Here is a 22,576-nt window from a genome sequence, read left to right as displayed (position 1 = left end):
TTACCATCTTCCTGTTTTATGAAGGTTTGGTAAAACCTGTAGCAAACAACCAACTTTCAGTTGGGCTCAGAAAAACTTACTGGACTGAGGGTTAAAAAATAAATAAAATAAAATAAAATAAAATAAAATAAAATAAAATAAAATAAAATAAAATAAAATAAAATAAAATAAAATAAAATAAAATAAAATAAAATAAAATAAAATAAAATAAAATAAAATAAAGACATTGAGATGTTATACACAGGATGCACAGGTAAGAGCATTGCTCCACGAGTCCTGAAGGAACCAGCCCACCACAACCCCAACACAGCAGAGAGGCAGGCAGGTTCCTGCCTGGCCTGAAAGCTGGCCTGGCCTGGCCAAGGCAACTGCCAGAGCCAAGGGCTTGCACCAGGGAAGAAGAGTGACTGTGCAGATGGGGTGGGGAGGAGGGAAGGGTCAGGTTTCTCTCCTCTGATGACACTGAGTTAGATCAGTTCAGCTGCAACATGTAATTTCATCCTCAAATACCAAAATGCTGAGCATATGTGAAAAAATGCTGTGTGTGGGGAAAGGAGTAAACATTTCAATAAAAGCCACTGGTTTAAAGCAGAATGCTTATTAGTAAATGTTCTAAATGTCTCTAAAACAATTTTTAAAAATCAAGATATGTCAGGGTCACAAAAGTTGGTAGTTAATAATAATCCCACAATCATGTCAGACCTGCTGACTGAATTCCAAAGCACAGCACAAAGAAACCCTGAGTCAAACATGGACAGGAAACTCTCCAATTAAAAGCAGTCTCTATTCCCAGTGCAGAGAGGGATAGTTAAGGGAACTCAGTTCATGCTGCTCCAATCACACTTGTAACCTTCAGAGACAGCTCAGCACTACCCCCACCAGCACCCAGCTGGGCTGACGCCAAAATAAATCTGGAATAAAGCACAAATGCCCTGACTTGGAACTGGATAGAGCCAAATTGTTTGTCCTTGTGGGGGGAAAAGGAGTTTGAGACAGAACCCAGCAGCGAGATTGTTCTTTGAATTAGGACTGCCAGGGTGTCAAGGATCCCCAGTGAAACTGGGAACAAGAAAGGGACCAACTTTGGCTCCTGTACCAGGCTCTGGGCTCCCAACCACCACTTGTAGTGGTTACACACTTCCCTGGTAGCACACTGAGTGAAAATCGATCTGTTAAAGCAGAAGTGACTTAAAAAGAGTCTAAGGAGACAAACCTGGCAGGGTTTCAGGTCACAAAAAGTTAAAATTACACTTTGACACGAAGCCAAGTCAAGACTCCAAAGTCTGTCACTTGGTTGTGAGCTCTCACTTACTCTGTGCCGTGAAGGACCTGATAACAGTTAAGCCTAGAAATATGTTTCTCACTTCAGTTACTTGAACAATATACTAAAAAAACCCAGACTCATTCTCCAAAAGCCAGGAAGATAATTATTGAGCTGCAATACAGAGCCATGCAGTTAATCTTACACAGATGATGGGAGAGTGACCTAACTATGACTACAGAATGACTCTTGGCAGCATAATCTGCATGTGATCAAACAAACAACAGGTTCATAGGATGAAATTTGTACAATTCATTGCTAAACAAGCACTATCTCAAGTCTCAAGTTCACTTTATGCTTTATTTCACTGAGAGAAAAGAAGTCCATGTTCACCACATGCACTCAAAAAAGTATAGTGGTATACAGGCATTTTGACTCAAACTGGCCACAAATGCTGCCCAGGTAACTCCCAGGCTTTAAAGCCATTTATCAGAAGTGGTTTGGGTAATTTTTAGTCACCAAAGGGAAAAAAAAAAAAAAAAAAAAGAAAAAAAAGAAATTACACTGGCTGTTCTATTTTGGGACAGCAGACATGAGACATTCAGCACACACCATCTCAGGTTAGTGTTGAACTCTGTGTGTATGTACCTGTGTTATAACCCCAGGAGAATCCTAAATTAAGGGTAATCCAACCAACCATCTACAGGCCAAGTCTAGAAGACATTCCCCCCCATCTTTGCATCACACAAGCCAGAGAGCCATTTCTTGAACAACCCCTTTGCCAAACGCTTCAACCCTGGAAGATGACGGGACTCCATTCGTGCTTTGCCGTGGACATGGCACACAACCCACTTGGATCAGGAGGACTGGGGGAGAGGAAGTGCAGAGAGAGTAGGACTGACTGGTGCAGTTGTCATAACAATTACTAACGAATACATTTTGCAGTAAGGTGCAAATTCTTTAAAGCACAGGTGTCACTGAAACCATTCTCCCCAAGACAGTTACCAGATCTCTCTTTTGTTAGGACATTCACAAAACATTCTCTTTGAGAGATACCAAGATCCATAATAAGGGGTGAACATAGATTTCATCTTTCACCAGAAGTAACATCCAAGGCCAAAAAAGCCCCCACCACTGACCAGCTGTCATTCATCCTGGCATCCTGGAACATTTACTTTCTACCAAATACAAACTTCCAATTTCAAGCCCAGTTGAAAGAATTTCTGGCACAGAAGTCACTATGTCAATACATATCTAGAAATTGTTGTTTCACTTAACAAATCGGATATTGTTAAAGAAGGATTACCAATTACTTATTTCTAAAAACAAGCCACTTAACCAACTTAGAGGCAAACCTAAAAACACACATTTCAAACAAAAGAAGCAACAATATTAACTGGAAATACCACTTTTTGTAGTCTTTCAGTGGGAAGAAGGAAAGAAGAGAGACAATACAACAGGCCAATTATCCTGTCATTTTCAGATTCTTTCATGTAAATTTCTCAAGTGGAATATAGAGGTTATATGCAAAATGATTTTCCTACTTATTTTTCAGACACAAAGAAGAGTTTGCCTGTCTGAAAGGTCATCATCTTGCCCATTACTCATTAGTTTAGTATTAATTTCTGTTATCTGCTAAAATCATCATGACTGCATTGACAACACCAGTAACTCAATTTAACACTCAATCGGTTGAAAATTCCAGATATAAGACAATTATAGTAATGCAGTTTTATTAATAGAAACACACAGTCACTGATTTATATTAATAAAGAAAAATCTTTATTTCAAATGAACATTTAACACAGATTGTAAGTCAAAATAAACCTTAACAGTGACTTACCAGGAAGCCTGTTCATGTTGACTCCTTGAGCAGAAAGTCCTATTCCCATGTACCTTCAAAAAAAACCAAACAAAATACCAGTCAAGCAAAAGAACAGTTAAGGCACAAAATCCCCTGCAGCAGAAATACAGCCCTAAAATAAACCCAACCCACACACAAATTATTTAAGAATGACAAAATCACTAAAGATTTTCCATTACTCATGTCTTTTATTGAATCCAAAATAAAATATCACTAACTTATGGCTTTCTGATGTACAACTACAGCTACTCTTTAGTTCTTAATTGGTAGGAAAAGGACTGGAAAGCAATCAGCAATGTAATTTCCAGTTTGGTATTTGTGAGGTATTTTTACCCGTATATCAGAAAAAAACCTATTTATATATAGGTGATTAACAAGACAGTAAAAAACCACCTAAGTGCAGATATAGTATATGAGGACAGATGTCTGTCTAGCCTGATGTACTGTCTCCAGAAATAGCTGATAGTGGATGCAGAGGACAGAGCACACAGCTGTACTTTCCAAGAACACTCTTGCATTGTCCAGCATATATTTTACACAATCTCACTTTCTGAACCTCTGTAAGCTCTTTGAAAAGGCAACATCCTACAGCTCCCCCATTCAATTCCTGCCCAACCTATTTTTCCTTTGTACTTGCATTTTTAAAATTAGAAGAGAGAGGAAAAGCATTTTCCGGACAACTTTCTCAAGGATTTTAAAGTCCTGATTCACACCCCAGCCCCCAAAGGTCTCTTCTCAAGGCTGGTTAATCACAGTCTACTCAGCTGTTCTTATGGAAGCTCATCTCTACCTCAATGCTCCTGCTACACTTCCAGTTCTGTAAGATCTTTGAGAAGCAGGGAATAACCAGAGCCACCAGCATCACACAACACAAGCCCACAGTGATTATTACAGGTAACAGCATAACAATGTTCTCTGTTTCGGTTTCTATCCCTCCCCCTCCTGATCTCTATTACTGCATTTATTTTTTGACTGCAGATGAGAACTGAACTCAATTTTCCATGGAAGTGGGACACAGCTTGACCCTGCACTCTAAGAGGCAGCTCAGAGGCCATTTTTTGTATCAAGTCTGGATTGTTCATTCTGCCCTCATGAGAATCCTTTTGTACCTATCCAGCAGGACAGTAAGGCAAAGCCAGCCTTCACAAAGTCTCCTCTTCCTCACTGCAATACTTATGCACATTCCCATTTTGTGTCTTCTGTTTCTGTTAATTTGCATGGTCTGTAATTCTCTAAATATCCTCTGGTAACATAGCTCAGGTTTTTTTTCAACACACTCCCATATTTTTAGGTTACTGAGCTTTGAAACTAACTGTTGGGCTGTTGTTCTTGTAAAAGTAAGAATCCAAGGGGGCTACAGCCAGTAGTCCTACATACATACTGTAGTGTACTACATACATTGTCCTGCTATTCTTTCACTGTATCAGTTTTCTTTCTGTGGCTTCCTTGGCCACCCATAAAACATTAATCAGGTATGAAAATATTATTTCAGAATTTCACCCCTAAGTTACAATTTCTTCAAGTTATGTGCATTAAGTCCCCTGCAGAAACTGTTCCCTGTCCTTGACTTCCCCATCTCAGTTACCATAACACGGAAATGGTAATAACTGATTGGTTTTTGTTTACACTGAAATTTTAATCCTTAGAGATCTGCAAGTTTATACAATCTTAGCCTATAATTTCTTTAATAGCACAAAATAGAATTGTTTTGGTGGAAAAATACCTTTAAAATTGTCGAGACCAACTATTGACCAAAACTGCAAAGCTCACCACTAAACCACGTCCCAAAGTGCCACAGCCATTCATCTTTTAAATCCCTCCAGGGCAGTCTATTCCAGTGCTTGACAAACCTTTCCATGAAAAAAGTTTTCCTGATATCCAACTTACACCTCCCTGGTGCAACTTCTGGCCATTTTCTCTTGTCCCATCACTTGTTACCTGGGAGAAGAGACCATCTTCGCAAACATGGCCAACTCTCTTGTACACTCCACCTTCTGGATTTCATATCTTTGAAGCCCAGTTTTATACTGCTTTAAAATATGTCAATCCTTTCTTTTAAAGACATGCTCTGTTTCTGAAGTGCACCAGCTCCCAGAGGATCCAGACTCTTCCTCCTCAGACCAACAGAGAGAGCAAAGAGACAGCAAACTCTTGGTTTGCAGTGCATAGAGCAGGTTATCAACCACACTGAGAAAACAGAACTCCCTGAGCCATACACAAGTCCTGATGTGATCATACCAGCTAAACCCAGCTCTCTTCCTAGTGGTCAAGGAGATGAGATCATCCAGGAAAGACTGGTTGCTGACGTACAGCACAACCCTGAACTCACACACTGCACATGCTGTGGTGACTGCCTGGCACATCCGCCCTGAGCCCTTGAGCTCCTGAACCTTGTGTTCAAGAAAAGCAACAAGGAAGGTTCTCCTCTGATGCAGAGATCTCAAGGATGGAAGGGACTTTAGAGGAAGCACTATGTGATCTCATTCCTCTGGATCCCTTGGGGGAAAAAGCCCCCCACAGACACACATCTCTTCTCTGTAATCAAGACTTTTTAAATGTCACATTCCATAGTCCATGACTCAGCTATTTCATTCTTTAGAACTCTTGAATGAAGACCAGATAACCCCAATGATCTCTTCCTGTCTTTTATGGGTTGTTGTATTAATCCTTCAACAGGAACCAAGTTACCATTTAAAAACAAAGATTGGCATATGTTTTGTTGACAAATGACATTGTTGCTGTATTAACTCTTTCTCTTCAGAAGGATAATCTTTTAAAAGCAAAAGACTGGCATTTGTGACCCTCTAAACATTCCTACGTTCTCAGAGTTCTTCATAAGGAGTTCTCCTGCATTATCTCTTGGTTTTAGAGACTCCAGCTTGCTTCCCATCCCTGATATGTTGGGAAGGAAAAATATTCCTTTAAGATTTTGGACCTTGAGCCAGATGTCCCTCAACTCATTTTGGTCAACCCTATTGGGTTTTTTAAGCTCAAGGGTTTGTTCTTTCAATTTTTCTCATTGAATAAAATTTAAACTTTTGGGGTGTGTATCTCTAGTGCCTCTCATCCCTGTGTCTAATTTTGTCAACTGTCTCATCCTCCAATAAAATGTCTTCTTAAACAGTCTCTGTACCATCTCAAAGCATTTAACCCTTCTGATTTTATTAGCTATTCTTAAACAAGCTTCTTCAATTTATAAGGTTTGTTTTCTGGCTTTTTTTGTTGTTAGGTGGTGGGGTTTTTGAATGAACATTGAAGTGGGAGGGTCTGGGGACCTTTCATAGCACTCCTCAAAGCACACCAAACATGAGTGATTATGGTCAGTGCTGCAGAGCATCTTCTAAACACACCTTTCTTGTAAACATTTCCTGCACTGCTCAGAGCACGAGTCAGAAGTTACATCCTCATGAGTTCCCTGACTCATGAGAGCCTCTCCAAAGCAGGCATTTATGGCTTCTAAAAATTCAGCCTCACAGTGTCATCTGACATACATGCATCTCTAATAAACTGAGTTTGGGTATATGTTTACAGCCTTCCAGGCACAATATAGAAGACTTTCCCCTCTATCTTCAGGGAGTACTCCAGTTCTTCATTGCCACTTTCTTAGTGCACTGGCAGATAAGGGAATTCTTGTTCAGTTTATGTATTCCTACTGAGTCTGGAATCTTCTGCTGCTACAGAGATTTCCTTACTACATGGTGGGTTTTGCCATGTGTTTTTTTCCAACTACATGTGCAAGCAGCCAGGATCCCAGTCCACAGCTACAACTGCACTCAGCTCTATGAGAGCAGTGACAAGTGCCACCTCTGCCAACTGTTCAAACCTGAGGGGAGCTGTGATTCAAAGTACACAACTGCTTCAACTCAATGTAAAAGCACCATCTAAGCCTGAAGCAATAACACCAGAGAGCTCATCCTGACACTGGCAGGTCTGAAACACTGAACAAAAACCTGTCCAGGAGCAGACCATTCTGCTTCTCTGGCAGAACCATCCCCACCAACTTCACCAGCTCACATCACCAAGCTCCAGACATCCCAAATTTGTTGGCTGCGACAAATTTTGTTCAAAGAGCAGGACATGCCTCTTGGCATAGGGAATGTTTCTTATGTCCTGATCTATTTGGCTCAGCTGAAGGTAAAACACTGTAGAACTGCGGCCACTTTGTCTTGTGGTGGTGTCAGATTCCTTCCTTTCAGTATCACACAGCACAGCTCTGCTGGCACAGGGCCACGGGCCAACTTCATCCCTCTTTACTGCCTGAGGGTGCTTGTCTGCTCCTCTGCCTCTACATCTGCTGCTGTTGACATTAACAGACCTAGAACTGAACAGAGAGGACACCTCTGCACACAGCCTTGGCACAGCTTCAGCACAATCCCAGCTGCAGCACTTCAATGGGTGCCCTTTGTCCCCATCCCTTGCTGGCTCACTGCACTGTACTGCACCACAAGGGTGGCAACACTAAGGAAAACATTGGAAATTAGAGGAAATAACCTAGTTGTTGAACTCAGATAAAATAGGTCATCACCCACTTTGGCTTATCCTGCTTAACTTCATTATTTTCTATGCAGATTCATCCCCCTCTTTTGTGTACAGCAGCAAATCTGATGCACATAACCAAAGACAAAACTTACAGAATAGTATCTTTCCATTTTCAGACAATATAGCTTTAAATTGAGACTGGAAGCTTGTATTTTTATAAAAAGCAAGCATTACAACTCCACAAATACTAAATTTAGGATTACACTTTAATCTAGATACACAACACCATGGAAATATGTTGCTTAAAAAAAAAGGAACATGACCACAAGCCTTCCTGGTTCACAGTTTTTTGCTCTTCAACTTCTGCTCCCATTTAAAGCTCAAGACAAACTTTAAAAATAAGACCTTAATGGCTGTAAAACTGCACACAGAATTTGCAGACAACCTAAAATAAAAACAGACTCCCTCACCATGCTGAGTTTCAACTCCACAGCCCACAGCTTATATCCAGAACTTCAAATTGTCACAGACTTGACTGCTGGGTTTTGTTTTAGAAAGTGCTACTTTGCTTTTCCCATCTACAATCAATTTATGTACCAGAAGTAATGGATGAAATGAGCTTTAAGATCTACAAAGCCTCAAACAAAAAAATCACCCTATTCTCTTGATAATTGGGAAGGAAAAAAAATTTGTATTCAACTCCACCACCCCCAAAAGCATCAGATGTTTTCTGAACTTCTTGGTGCAGAACAGCTTCTCACTGCCTCGATTCCAAATGCTCCAAACCAGTTTTGTGTATGCAACAAATTCAATACTAGTTAAACAGTATTTTTGGGCATCATCAAGAACAAATAACTGCCTTTGTTTTTTTTAATGAATCAATTATGATATTCAATATCATTCAGCATAAATTTCTATGGTCTGCCTGCCTGTATCACCCCTGGTTTTGGACCATTATAGTGTGGACAGACTCTCTGTGGGGTATTCCTTAACTGGAGCTCCTTTTTGAGAGATTCAAAGAGCCTCTTAAGAAAAAGGATGCACAGGAATGTTAGCACCCAGTCTCAAACAGGAAAAAAAGTTATTTTGGGGTAACAATACATTTATGTCCATTATCCATCATAGGTAAGATGCAAAGCTAAGCAAAAGTGACCTCCTAAAACCACCTTCTCAGCAGCAAACACTGAATACTTGGAACTGCCCCCCACACCTAACCTGAAGCTTCAAAAATGCTGCATCAGTAGACCAATTCCAAATAGAGCAGACTGACAAAAATAAACGCAGACACATGCTGGTGATTCAGTCAGAACAATCTTGTTTCCACTCACCAGCAGCCTTGGCAGTTACCATAGCACCAAATTCTTCCAGACTCCCACTTCACCTCAGCCCTGCCCAATACTGGTTGCTTTAGAAAATATGACTGAATTAGCCACACTTAACACCAGCCACAACATCAGCTCTGCCTGTTTTATCCACGCCCTGGCTCTCCTTGGCCACAGCAGAAGAATGAAGGACTTTGGTAAAAAGCTCTCATGTCAGAAGATGCTGGCTCCACACACAACCAGCAGTATTCCCAGGATTCTTCCCTCTAGGTCTTACAGCACCATGACTGTGCTAAGATCAGGCTCAAAGACACAAAGCTTTTTGGGTCCCTTCCCCAGTTCCCAAGTACTTTAGCAGTAAACACCCACATGAGCTGCTCCAGCACAGTGACATCTAAACAGGACAGCATTCACTTCTGGCTCCTAAGACAACTTGTGTGGTGGACTCTGCAGCACAGATGTTTTCAAAGTTGCATTTTAAATCTGTTTATTTTTTTAAAATAGGTATTATCTTTTGTTTCTGTCAGTAAAAGACATTCCCTTGGAAAATATATGGAAGACCAAAATGATGACTGTACTTCTAAATTAAAATTTATAAAGATAGAAAAGATCATAAATGCACTGACTCAGTCAGGAAGAATTATATATTGCCACTGGGCAGAAACTAGCTGAAAAACAATGAGAAAAGTTATTTCACAGGAGTGTCAACATCTGACTGACCTAAACAGAAACAAAGATCTCTTAATGAGGCTGTTCTAAGCATTACAGTCATAGAAGAGACACTGATGGCTGTGTTTAGCTTGTCCCAGAAGGGGAATCCACCCATATGAGAAGCAATTCTTTGAGTCAAAAGATGCTTCTCCAGAACAAACCACAGATACCCAGATGAGATGATGAGCTGATACCCAGAGAACGTGCCAAAAAGTCAACATAAGAAAAGTTTCTTGTGTAGTCTAAAGCTACTTTGTATGAGGAAACCCACAAAAATCCTTGTGAACCCAGCAGAAAAACTTCAGAACAGTCCTGCCCTTTGACAGCAAGCAGCTAATACTGAAATTCCAGGATTTGTTTTGCATCTATTTGGCTTTTCCAGTGCAGGAATGAAGAACTCATTGAGTCGAACAGAGGAGAACACAGCAACAGAAGTCATGCAGACCTGTACTACAGTCTTCAGTTTCAAGAATTCCAGGAGCAAAGGACATCTCCCTGGAAAGCACCAAGCACTTGAGAAGCATTGCCATGTGCAAAATAAAGGCAAGGCAGAAGGAGGGAGAAAGCAATTAGCCCAGGGTCCTCACTGGACAAGCAGTATACTTTAAACAAAAAGAGGTATTTCTTTATCCAAAAAGCTGCAAGACTTTCTCCAGTAAACTTGGACTGAATACTCATCTCTAACACTAGGAAACAATTAGCAAGGCAGATTTTTTAAGCTCTGCCAGGAGAAAGACAGTATAAATAATAAATGACATCTACAGGTTTCCCCTGTATTTATTTGTTTAACCTGTTGAAAGGTACCAAGTCAGGATGGTGAAACGATCCCTGCCACTCTTTCAAGTGGCTGTGAGGTTCACCCAGATGGCAGACAAAATTCAACCCATCTGAAAGCTGGGGAAACAAAGGGGGAAAAACTACACTGGTTGGGTAACACCCACCAGCCCAGAACTCTTCTTTCCTGAGTCAGTCCCACCCTGGCACAGTACAGGAGGCTGGAACAAGACTGCCAGGGATGCCAACAGGCACCAAGGTCCAAACTTGAAGAGTTAAGACCAGGGAGGTTGAATAATTTGTTCTGAAGGCCAAGACTTCCAGTAAAGCAGTCATTCCCTGCTCAGTTGTGAACCAACATTAACACAACATAAGGGAGAAATTCCTGGGATTGCCATTTTATTACATGGCTCAGCCAAAGCTATGCAATCCCACTGAGCCACGAGTTAAACAGGGGATGTTCCACTCTTCCAGAGGTTTGTGATTCAAAGGCTTCCTGTATCCTGCAGTTTTTTCTAATAACCACACCTGTGTGGCAGGAATCCTGTCCTCCCAGCTATTATGCACCCCACTCTTTCAACACGCAGAGTTAAATCTAAAATAAACAAACTAAATTAAGTTAGAGGTGAATAATACACCACACTGGTGGCATTTCAGAGACTTTCACAGTCTCTTGTGCAAAGCTGTGAACTATCACTCTTGTCTGAGGTGGGTCCTGACTTCATGCCAGGTTTAAAGAGTGGCTAGAAATGATAACCCTTATCCAACTTACCACTTGAAACCACATTGTCGCAGTTCTGGTGGGGGAAGGGGAACATTGTTTTAAGGCAGTGAAAAAACAAGTTACATCTGTTTAAAAAAATTACCTATGGCATGTAAAATACTGGATTCCAACTGTCTCCAATTCCTCAGTCTAACAACAAATATTTTGGAACTACTTCATAATGGAATATAATCTCTAGAGTGGAAGTGGTTCTGGTTTTATTTGTGCATATAGTCTTGTTCTGTGCTGGTGCTTCAGAAATAGCACTGATGGGCTCAAGGAAGAATCCCAAACCCCCAAGAACAGGTCAGTAAAGACAAATAATGCAAGGCTGAAAAGAAGTGGATAAAGGGAAGGAAATAAAATTTTTAAGAGCTCATTAAAAACAATTACAAGTATCCTGAGACACAGAGGAGTCCATTGTAAATCAGCCCTTAGGAAGGCAGAGAAGCTTTAAAAGCTGAAGATCATGGAAGGGAAGGTGAGTGAACAGGACAAAACTGAGAGGCAGCAATCTGGTAACATAAAACATCTTCTCAGGGTGTTAATGAGTAATTGGTGACAAAATGACAGAGGAAGAATGAAAGGCTATTTCTGATAGACCAAGGTATCATATTCCCAGCTCCCTTCCAATTTTAGGATCATGTTCAACTGGTATCTGCCAGCTGTAGGAAAGGCCAAATCCATCCCTTGTCTGTGCTACCTTCCGGAGAGGAAAAGACTGATGATGTAGATTGATAATGTTTGTAGGAACACTGAAAGATCAAAAATACAGAGATGAAGACTTGACCTGAGCACCATGTAAGAAAGAAAAGGTAAAGTACAAGCACCACCAGGGTCAAATCACCATTAAAATCTGTCCAGAATAACCAGTTTCTCCATCTGCTACCCCAAGCATCACCACATCCAACAGAACCCCAAACCCTGTGGTCAAATGCAAATGGAGCTGAAGCAAAGGTGTCCCACCAATTTATTATGTTTTTCACTCTTGGCAGCTGACTCATTCTCCAAGTCAGCTGATATCCAACAAAGTTCACACACAAACCATCTCAGTGACAAATGGTGCCTAAAGTCTGGGAACAGAACAAAGCATTACTGATACTCATTCTCTGATTATTTATTCTGGTTACACCCAACTGAATAAGTAGGATTTTTGTTCAGGTTGTCCTGCTGATTAACAAACCTCACTTCCAAATGCATTGCTCATATTCACTGAAAATATATTAGGGAAGTTAAACAGGTTTTCATGACTGAATGGACTTAAGATTGTTTGATTGCCAGTCAAAGCAACATAACATTTTTTTCTGCCATGAACAAAACCTAGAAAACAGTAAAGAAAGATGCTAGTTACCACAAATGTCTAACAGAAAGGCATCCAAAAGAGGGCAAGTCATTTAAAGACTGTTTCATTCTGGTGACTACTCTTGCATTTCAGTCCATCATAACAGACAGATTCAAAATGTACCTTGAGCCCCTGTTTTTTCCTCTGAAAAACAGGGGGAACAATATAAATGCAATATACAAATCAGAAGAAAACACTCCACCACCAGCTTAAGGGGTATTCTCACAGCCTTTTAGGCTAATTTCCTCTGGTTTACACTTGGATAGTAACAATTCTTATGAAAGGAGGATTTACCTGCCAATAATTAAAGAAATTACAGAAAGAAGTAGCTGCAATATTTACGTAAGATCTGGAGAGGGGGCAAATTATGTGGAAAACATACAAGAGAGAAAGTAACACCTGAAGTTTTGAGAGATGTATTGGTGAAATAAGAACACTTTCTCTTTAAACAGCAGCAGAGAGTCAGAGCTGGGGTGAGCACTGGGAAAGCACCACACACTGAACTCACAGATCTTTACACACTGACATCTCCACAACAAGGGACAAAGGCTTCACGTGGACCAGAGCATCCATACAAAGAACTTGTAAACAAGCAGGCAGACTGTAGTGTGAAAACAGAGATCCAGTGTTGTATCACAGGTACAATGTAAATCCCATTGCTAGAAAAGCAGTTTAAAAAGTGAATCTGGTTGCAGAGTCAATACAACACAATCATCACAATTCAGCTTCAGTGGAGAAGTGAAGAAAAAGATTCAAAGCTTCACAGTGGATGATAAAGTCTTCAGCAGTTCATCATTTCAAGGCTTCTCAAGTGAAAAAGGTTTTCCCTATATAAAAGTTATACAACTTACAAAATTTAATTATTAAACAGAATTCCTTAGATCTGCAAGCTTAGAATATGTAAATGATTAGTTCCCACTATTCTGTGATTTAACTGCAAACATATTCTGAGGAACTGAGCATACTAATGTTTTACATATCTTCTAAAGATGTGGATTTTGCTAGAGTTTGTTTTTTTCATACTCTTACCATTTCTATAACAGATACTCAGAAATGGGGGGGATGGGAGAAAAAATAGGCAAACAAAAATAACCCCTTCCTGAAATTTTTCTTCTTTACTGTGCAAAATTTCAAAAGCAGGTGAACAAAAAATCCCAACAACAACAAAAACAATTATCACAGTCTGCAATCCAGGAAATCTCAGACCTCAGACATACCTAAATGCACACATCACAAGTGAAAAAGTTACCATCACCATCACTGCTTGCATTTTGTTGCCTTATTTCACAAATTATTTTAATGATAAATTGATATTCAACTATTACAATGGATGGCCCATGATACTGCTAGAAAACAGTCTAAATTTCCACTTCATTGATAAAAAAAGAAAGGAATTTAAAAAAATTTTAAAAACTGCAAATCAGATATTCAAACCTCATGACTGCTTTAGACTGAAAAGCTGCTCTCAATATTACTCCCTTTTTGAAGAGTGTAGCAGAACAATGACAAAGAAATAACAGCTTGTATGAGGTGTCATCAATTGACAGGAAACCTCTGCAGAAAATGAGTCTCTACACCTGAGAGCACCAAGGCACAGTTGGCAGCTGAGCAAGAAGGACTTGCTTAGGCAATCTGCAAATGGGAACAAGGCAGGAACTGTTTATGGAATCTACTTGGGGGCTTTATTTATGTGTTGGGTTGTTTAAATGAATGTCTGCAGAACAGCATAAATTCAAACAAGCAGAGCTACCTGCAAACAGAACAACCCCCTCTCTGTGCTGGTTTTGGATTCTTGGAAACCAGAATGGAAAAACATAAAAAGGGGGAGGAAATCAATTATTTACAGACTTATCAGTGACAAATCAGGAATCACACGAGAAATCCTCAGTTCCTATAGAATATCCCTTAGCCTTCCCTACAGTCACATCCAGACAGGCAGGACACTCCAAAGTGTCTGAGCATAAGCAGGCAATGCTGTCAAGAGTGCTCCAGGGACAGGCCTCTGTCAGCATCTGGAATCCATTAGAGCACACAAGCAAAAGGCTTTTCACAGAGCCATCACACCATATGCTGAGGAGAAATGGAAAGTTGGCAAGGAGAAACATAAGCAAGGAAAAGGGGCAGATGATTTGTTACTAATGTACAGACTGCAACCAACCAACACATCTGACCTTTATTTTTCTTTTTCAGTCAGAGAGAAACTAAGCTATTTTTAAGTCTGGCTTATGGTGCACTTGTGTATGAAAGCTAAAGGAAGATTTGAAATAAACTATGGTATGGACTAAGCTCGATTAGCTCTTCAGCCACTCTCCTCAAAGAACTCTTTTCTCCCTCTCCCAGAAAACTGCCCTCAACCTGAGCTAGTACTGACCAGTATCTCTGGACAAGAGGCTACACAGCTCAAAGCAACTGTAGAAAGGTGCTGGAAGAAGGATACCAGCATTCCCTGTGGCTTATGTCTTTCCAGCTTCCCTCTCCTGCCTTTCTGGGTCTTCACCTAATGCAGAAATCACTGTTTCAGGTACTGATCCAGCAAAAAGACTGTGAACACAGTCGAGCTCACTACAAGTCACTAGTGCTGGCACACAAAAACACATCATGGCAAAAAGAAAACCCGTACTGGGATGCTTCCTGAGATGGCTCAAAGTCCTCATGAAACCACTGGGCTGCCCTGGCACAGAGGGCCGGGCCCCTTGGCACCTCCTCTGCCCACAGAGCACACTTGCTGTGTTTGCACAGAGTTGCCATGGGCAGGCAGTGGCTCTGTCCCCACCGGAGAGGTCAGGATGCCAGCACACCCAAGTATCCGTGGGTAAGCAGCTGTCCAAGACCAAACCATTCCCAGAAAAAGACAGCTGTTGACAGCAAACTGCCATTGCAAAGGCAATCCACAGGCTGCTGGGCTGTCTGTTCCAGGAGCAGCTCAGAAATGGAGAGGAGGCTGCAGGACAGGTGACTTTTGCCAGAATCCAGAACCCGTGCATCATCAGGGCTGGCCTCTGGAATGTCCTCCCCACTCACACTCCATCACAACCCAGCACGTGGCTGGGGGAGATAAAACCAGTCAAGAAAGCAAACTGGTGGTCAGGAACACGCACTGTCACCCACAGGCAGCTCACCTTGCCCCAGTATAAAGAGGACAACAAGGATGACATGTCCTTCTGAGTCACAACAGCCTCTAAGTTGTGGGTTGGCTGCCCTACCCTGATGAGTCTCTCCCTGTTCCTGTTTACCAAGCAGAGATCATCTAGTGGGGAAACAGAAGCTGAGATGTGCTGACAAATCACCACCAAAGAGAACCACGTATTGGAGGGAGAGAGGAAGAGTTTAGTGCTTCAAATACAGCTAAGGCTGAACTGTTACAAACAGCATTGTGATAAAAGCCTGAGTTATTTGTGGCAGCTCAGGAGCAGAAGAGTCACAGGCATTTCTGCCAATCTGCTCATCTGAGGAATGCTGGAAGCAAGCCATCCACAGATTCATGGAGAGGTTTGGACAGGAAGGGACCTTGGGACATTCCTTCTTCATCCTTCTGCTCAAAGCATAAGTAACTCTGAAACTTGTATCAGTCAGCAGACTGAGGGCTCCCCCAGGCAAATTTGATGAGGGAGATGCCAGTGCCTCTCCAGGCATCCTGTCTGGGTGCATAAAAAAGAACTTTGCTTTGAGAAACTGGTTATGTCCAGCTGGCATTTCCCTTGCTACAACTTGTGACCCATTGCCTCTTGTCCTTTTGTTCCAGTTGACAACACTCAGGAGACAAGCACACAATGGCTCAGGAATTAACTACTAGCAAGTCTTAAAACAAAACTGTTCAACAACACTTTGAATGGAACTGAGGGTTGCTGCAATCCTACCCTTCTGTCTCCCAGCTCAGCCCATCCCTTTATGGACTTGCCTTCAACTACTGTCAGGGAAGGGAACCCTGAAAAGTAGTCCTCAATTGAAAGAGGGGAAAAAAAAGGGAGCAATTTCTGACAGTGACGTCAATAGATGAAATCATCATTCATTATTTTCTGGCCAGCTTTCCACCAGTTATCTCCCTGAACCAGCTCACCAGAGGACGGGGTAGCAGTCTGTCAGCACGAGGGAAGGAGAAGAAACATACAGCAAATTCAAGGGCAGAATCCCACAGCCCTGACATGTATCATCCTGAAGTGCTGTGGAACCACTCCCTTGTGTGCTCAGCACAGACAAGGAGGTGAGAAGAGGGCTGGGACAAGAGACTGCAAACTAAGTTCTCCTCTGCTCTCTGAGGATAAGAACCTCCTCCTGCAAGAAAGTAGCAACAGATCAACCTACTGACAGATCTGATTTGTTTCATGTTACCTAGAAACCTTGTCAAGGCAATTTTTCAATGGTATCCTGGCAGCCTCCCCTCTCCCAGAAAAAAAACAAAACAAAACAAAACAGCACAAAAAACAAACCCAATGAATAAACATGACCTCTTATCAGCAAAGACTAAATCCACCAGGATGAGAAATGGCCACCATTCAACTAAAAGTAAGTTTGAATCATGCTTGTTTCTCTCAAAGGATTGTGGTTTTATCTCATGAGCAGTGGAAGATCCAAAGCTAAGAAAAGCTCATCAATCATAAAAGTTTCTTACAAACACCAAATGGACTTTTTGGATGCTGTACTTGCTTTGAAATATCCACCAGTAAATGCTTTTACTAATGCTAAGGCAGAAAAGTCCAGCGATGGCAAAGGCAGAGTTTTCATAAATAATTTTGTTTGCTTCTTTAGCAAAAGCACCTCTCTGGGGCTGGAGCATTAAGGCACAGGGGAGACAAGACATGCAAAAGAGGGAATTTTTCTAGCAGCTGTGGCAGTGCAAAGCAACTTGTGTCTGTGCTGCTGCAGTCCCTCCCTCCCTCTTCCCTGTGCTGGGTGAGCACAGGAGTTCTCAGCCTGGAAAATGGGGGGAGGCAAGGACATGTGTTTTGACTGCTAGGATATGATGAGGTGGGAGAAAACAGAGGAGAGAACCAGAGCATACTGGTTTTAAATCCCCTTAGTCCAATGAAGAACAGGGGAGAAGTTAAAAGGTGGTCCTGACACCTGAGTCATCTCCATAGCTCAGGTTTCTCTACCACAGTGACATCACCAATCCAAAATGGCACTGCCTGATGCCAATTCAAGAAGCCTCTTATCAGAGCATGTCACACACAGGCAACATCTCTTGGCAGGCTGCAAAAAGGCATCATGTGAGTTTTGGGATTCTTCTCCATTAAAAGCCACTGGGAGCTTCTATCCCATTTCTTATCTGAAACCTTCATTTCTGTTGTTTATTAGCAAGTGTCAGTATCTAACCAGAGTGCAGAGCCCTTAACTAACAACTGTGAGCACAGAATGACAACACCTTTGAGCAAAATCAGACTCCTCAACATTTCCTGAAATTCATTTCACCAAAGCCTTTCTTGAGTAAGTCTTGTTTCAAAACCAAATCACTCACATTTTAAACCTAAACGTGAAATGCCATCACAAACTCCAGGAAGAAATACACAGGGAGTAACTTCACATCTTTACCTCATACAGAAGGCAAATAACCAGCTCTAGGGCAGAGGCTTTACACCTGGAATACCCATCTGGAAATGAGCTCAGAAGGATTCCTCTTCCTCTTCCCTTGCTAAAGGGCTTCCAGTGTTGTTCCTAGGGACAACCTTTGCCACTTACACTGCTTGAAAACTTCATCCCTCGATCCCTTCTTTAGATGTCTGGACTTTCAGTCCTTTAAACTGAAGTCACGATGGTGGAATAAACACTGGGGAGCCTCCTCAGAAGAGATCTCTGCCACAGCTCACTAGTACAACACACTGAGCCTCCAGCAGGAACACTATTAAAGGTGAGATACACAAAAGCAGCTTCTCCAGCGACAGCCAGGCAGCAGCTACAGTGGAAATTCACAACCACAAATCCCCAGCACCACCCTGTGTGAGATACAAGTTGGATCTGTCTCTACCAGCAAAAGAAAAACAAAGCACAGGAATGGCTGAGACATCAGAGAGGCTCTCAAAGCCTCGCCACTGCCCTGACTTTGGATCAGAGCTATCAGCAGCTCCTGTTCAGGTTGCTGTGTTAACACACATGGTTCTGTCTCTTTGGAATTACTCCTGGAAAGTCACTGTAATTACAGAATACAATAAAAACAACAGATCATTAATATAGAAAACTCTGATCTTGGGAGACAAGCAGAAAATTCCATTATCCCCCTTTAAGATTGATCTAGAGTGCAGTAAGGATTAAGTACTGTTCAGTGACCTTTTGTAATGTGATTTCTTTGGAAAATTGTCTTGAAGCTCACTGCAAATTATTTCAGTTTTAGCAGTTATATAAACTAATCACGGGCAGTGTTTCAAAACAGACAAGCAGTTAATAGCCAGGTCAGTGAAATGAAGGAGTAAAGATGGTCTTTTCCCTGCATTTGTAAGGAATTCAGCCCAGCATCCACCTCTGCAGATTACCTGGTAATTATCAAGGGCCTAAATGCAGCACAGCCTGAGATCCTTCCAAGTCCCTTTACAAGTAGGCCACTTCTCAGTTCAACAATGACAGCAAAAAAATTCAACTGTAACAAGTTGTCACTTTCATTTGGTTTTTAGTAGGAACATTTGCTGCCCTTCCCCACAACCCTTCAACCGGTCAGAGTTCAAATGTCATACTTGAAGGACTGGATTAATTAGTTACACCCAACCCCTCTTCCTGTGTGGCTTTCCCTTCTGGATAATATTCCTGACATATTCATCCTTTAGCAATGAACAATGCCAAGGACATCCACACACGGCAGGCTGACACCTTCATAATGAGTAAAAATTAAATCCACATTAGCAGGAGAACTCCAGACCTTGACAGAAATGCCCCTTTATTGCCTGCCCCAGTGCTCCAGCACTCCTATAACCACTCTTCCCCATGTCAACACCACTGCAGCAGTCCAAAATCAAGCTCAAGGTTCCTCCCTTCTGCTTCACTTCATTTCTGAGGCATCATAATTCCAGAAATCAGAGTGACTAAACCTTGCCAGCAAGAAGAAAACCTATTTTAATTCAAATTGCACTGGAGACCCACAGTTTACTGAGTTTTTTAGAAGTGCCCACCTCAAAGAGCTCAGGACACAGCTGTGCCAGTGCCTCTGCTTCCAGGGCATTCCACCTCCTTTACATCTATTCACCAGGAGGACAAAACCTGCCCATGCTGTACCTGCCTGCTGCACCCAGCAGCCACGGGACCTCGAACCCTTCCGGAAAGGAGGCCAGAGTCCAGCAGAGCTGCCAGAAACACATCCCCAGCCACTGAGCTGGAATGAGGCACTTACCCATCTCTACCTTTACTGACGATCTTCACTTCAAAGTAATAAATGCCACAGGCTGCAGGAATGGGGTGAGTGGCCCTGACCGAGGCAGCATCTTTGTGATTTTTACCGTGACCTAAGAAAGAACAGAAATGTAAGTACTGAGGGGATCTGGCCTCTCACACATCCTGATCTAAAACCTCACTATCTGAAGCCAGCAGGGATCTGTTTCTACACGGAGCCAGCCATTTAAAGCACACTTTCCAGAGAACCAGGATATGCAACCCTGCACTGCCACCAGGAACAATTCCTACAGCACAAGCATTTTAATTTTCCCTTTGTTTTCACTATGAAGTTTCTGGGAAAGACTCTCAGTACCACTTCTCCCCCTCCCCACAGACACAATTTGAAGACCAAGGTACACAGAGAGAAGACAAAAATGATTACACAAGAGGGGAATGACATCAGTGTTTACTAGCCAGGCAGGAAAAGGAATAATCAGTTCTCCGCTGGGTGGGTAGGGAGAACAGCTCCAATAGCGAGCAAGGAAAACATCACACTACAAGTCTATGAACAGCTATTTGGTGTAAACCCGAGGAGCCAAAGCCCCAGCTACGCAGCGTGTCGGGGCCATCCGACCCCTCGGCCGGGTTTTAAGCAGGATGAGAGAGTAAACAGACGGTCTGGCTGCACCGGGCCCAGGCGAGCGACACCGCACAGCGTTATATAAGGCCACACACTCCGCCGGGGAGAGACCCCGGCTCCCCAGCGCCTCCGCTCCCGAGCCCAGGCAGCCCGGCCCAAGCAGCCCAGCACGGACCCCGGGCCAAGCGGGCGCCCCGCGACCGGAGCTCGGCGCCTCCCGTCCCCGCGCTGCTCACGGCGCCCCTGCCCCGGGGCCGCCGGACCCGCTGCCGACTCAGCCCACGCCCGGCGAGCCCCGCGGAGCGGCCGGGCCGAGGGCCACGCCGGGGCCGTCCCGCTCCGGGCCGAAGCCGAACCCGGCGCCGCCGCCCCAGCCCGGCACCTTTGTAGTGGACGCGCAGGTTGCCCTGCGAGAGGCCGATGTAGTTGTACTTGTCCTTGGGGCTCCAGGAGCGCGGCAGCGGCGTCTCGTCCTGGTTGACGGCGGGGTAGAGACGGCGGAGGCGCCGGCTCAGCTCCTGCTCCTCGGGCGGCCCCGGCGGCGCCGCGTCCCCGCCGCGCGGGCTCCCCGCGCCCGCCTCCGCCATCTTGGACCCGCTTTGTGTCAGCGGGAGGGGAGCGAGGCCCGGCCGCGGCCGGCAGCCAATGGGCTGCGAGCGTGCCCACAATGGGGCCGCGCTGCCCGACGGGAAGCGCAGTCCGCGTCACGCCCGCCCCCTCGCCCCCGGCTCTCGCTGAGACTACAACTCCCGAGAGGCCGCGCAAGCAAAGCCCGGTCCCTCCCCCCGGCGCGCCGCACGCTGGGAATCGTGTCCCCGTTCCGCTCCGCTCCCATCAGCGCCCTGGGGTGCGGGGACTCCCATTCCCAGCGTGCTCCACGACAACGCGGCGTCCAAGCGCCGCCCCGCGATCGCAGGCGCCCGCCGGCCGCCTCCGCGCACGGGCCGGTTTCTGCCGCCGCGCGGCGCCCGCGCGTCAGGCGCTGCGTGGGCAGCTATGGAGGCGCGGGAGGGGGTCCTGCGGGCGTGGCCGTTGCCATAGCGACGGGTAAACGGAGCGCGCGCGCCATGGCGGCACCGGGACTGAGGAAGGAACCGAGCGCAGCCACGGGCGGCTCCGGCAAATCCCAGCAACCGGAATAGCCAGCGGCTCTGCGCTGCCAGGGCATGGATGAGGGACCCCGGCCGGCCCGCTGCAGCTCACAAAGGCTCCTTTGGTTCTCAGCTGCATCCATGTGGATATACAGCCTTTGTACATATATTTTTTCCCCATCTGTTTATGTCTTGAGAGTACAGTAAAAAAACTGAACTCCTGCTGTGAAGCCACGGTCAGCAGGAAGAAAAACAAGATCCCTGAGCTGACTTATACTATGAGTTCATTCTTCTGTATATGACACACTTAATTCCATGTTTCCATTCTTTTTCCATGTCTCCATAGCAATAAACAGGCCCTTGTCACCATTCCAAACCTATGATCGTCGGAGCTGCTGGAGACCTACTTAAGGAAAGAGCTGCAGCCTCTCGACCTGACTAAAGAGAGCTCCCAGCAACTGAAGTTACAGGTCTGACACAAGGTTCTCTTGAGAGTATGATCTTCCCTTACTTGAGAGAATATTTATATAGTTATCTATTTCGACTTTATATGTTTAGACTAGATATATAGTTATATGCATTTATCTATCTGTACGAGCCAAAGTTTGATACAAAAAGTTACAACCTCTGAGACTCCAGACTGCCAAAGAGGTATCAATTGTTTGAAATACATCCAGTCTAAGGAAAAGGCTCCGGCGAGTTGAGGAATTCCTGTGAAACATCCAAACCCAATGCCAGCCCACTAGCGTGACAGGCAGCAGGTGCAAAGCACCGTCCCCTCCCATTCCTCCCCGGGAAGCTGCACCTTCTCACGAGAAGAAAGTGAACTCTGACACACATTGGAGAAGGGAATCCCATCCATGCAGGACATGCATTTACTGCTCCCAGCAGAGCTTCTCAAAGGACCCTTTTCTTTCCAACACTTCAGTCACACTGTATCAGCAAAAATGCTCTTCGTGGTATTTATGGCATAATGTTAAAAAAACCCCCACCAAACTTGAAAAATGCCTGCCCTTTGGATTGCCATTGCCTGCTG

At 43.8% G+C, this 22,576-nt stretch overlaps 1 protein-coding gene across 2 annotated transcripts in view; it reads right to left on the bottom strand.

Annotated features, from left to right (window-relative positions):
* Positions 1 to 21,069, bottom strand: part of RANBP10 (RAN binding protein 10) — a 63,411-nt gene extending 42,342 nt beyond the window's left edge. Inside the window, exons 1-3 of one of the 2 annotated variants that reach the window (XM_069027231.1) lie at positions 20,832 to 21,069; positions 19,829 to 19,940; positions 3,105 to 3,157 (exon numbers count right to left, since the gene is read on the bottom strand). In XM_069027231.1, coding sequence (XP_068883332.1) covers positions 3,105 to 3,157; positions 19,829 to 19,940; positions 20,832 to 21,036 — 370 coding nt within the window. In that variant the 5' untranslated portion in view covers positions 21,037 to 21,069. The remainder of the gene's footprint in view (positions 1 to 3,104; positions 3,158 to 19,828; positions 19,941 to 20,831) is intronic. The other variant, XM_069027233.1, reaches the window with a different exon arrangement.
* Between the last annotated feature and the right edge of the window lie 1,507 nt (positions 21,070 to 22,576).

This window comes from Aphelocoma coerulescens, chromosome 11 (assembly GCF_041296385.1).
Source record: "Aphelocoma coerulescens isolate FSJ_1873_10779 chromosome 11, UR_Acoe_1.0, whole genome shotgun sequence".
Lineage (NCBI taxonomy): Eukaryota > Metazoa > Chordata > Aves > Passeriformes > Corvidae > Aphelocoma > Aphelocoma coerulescens.
Note: the sequence above shows the minus strand (reverse complement) of the source record. Positions and strands in the feature narration are given on the sequence as shown.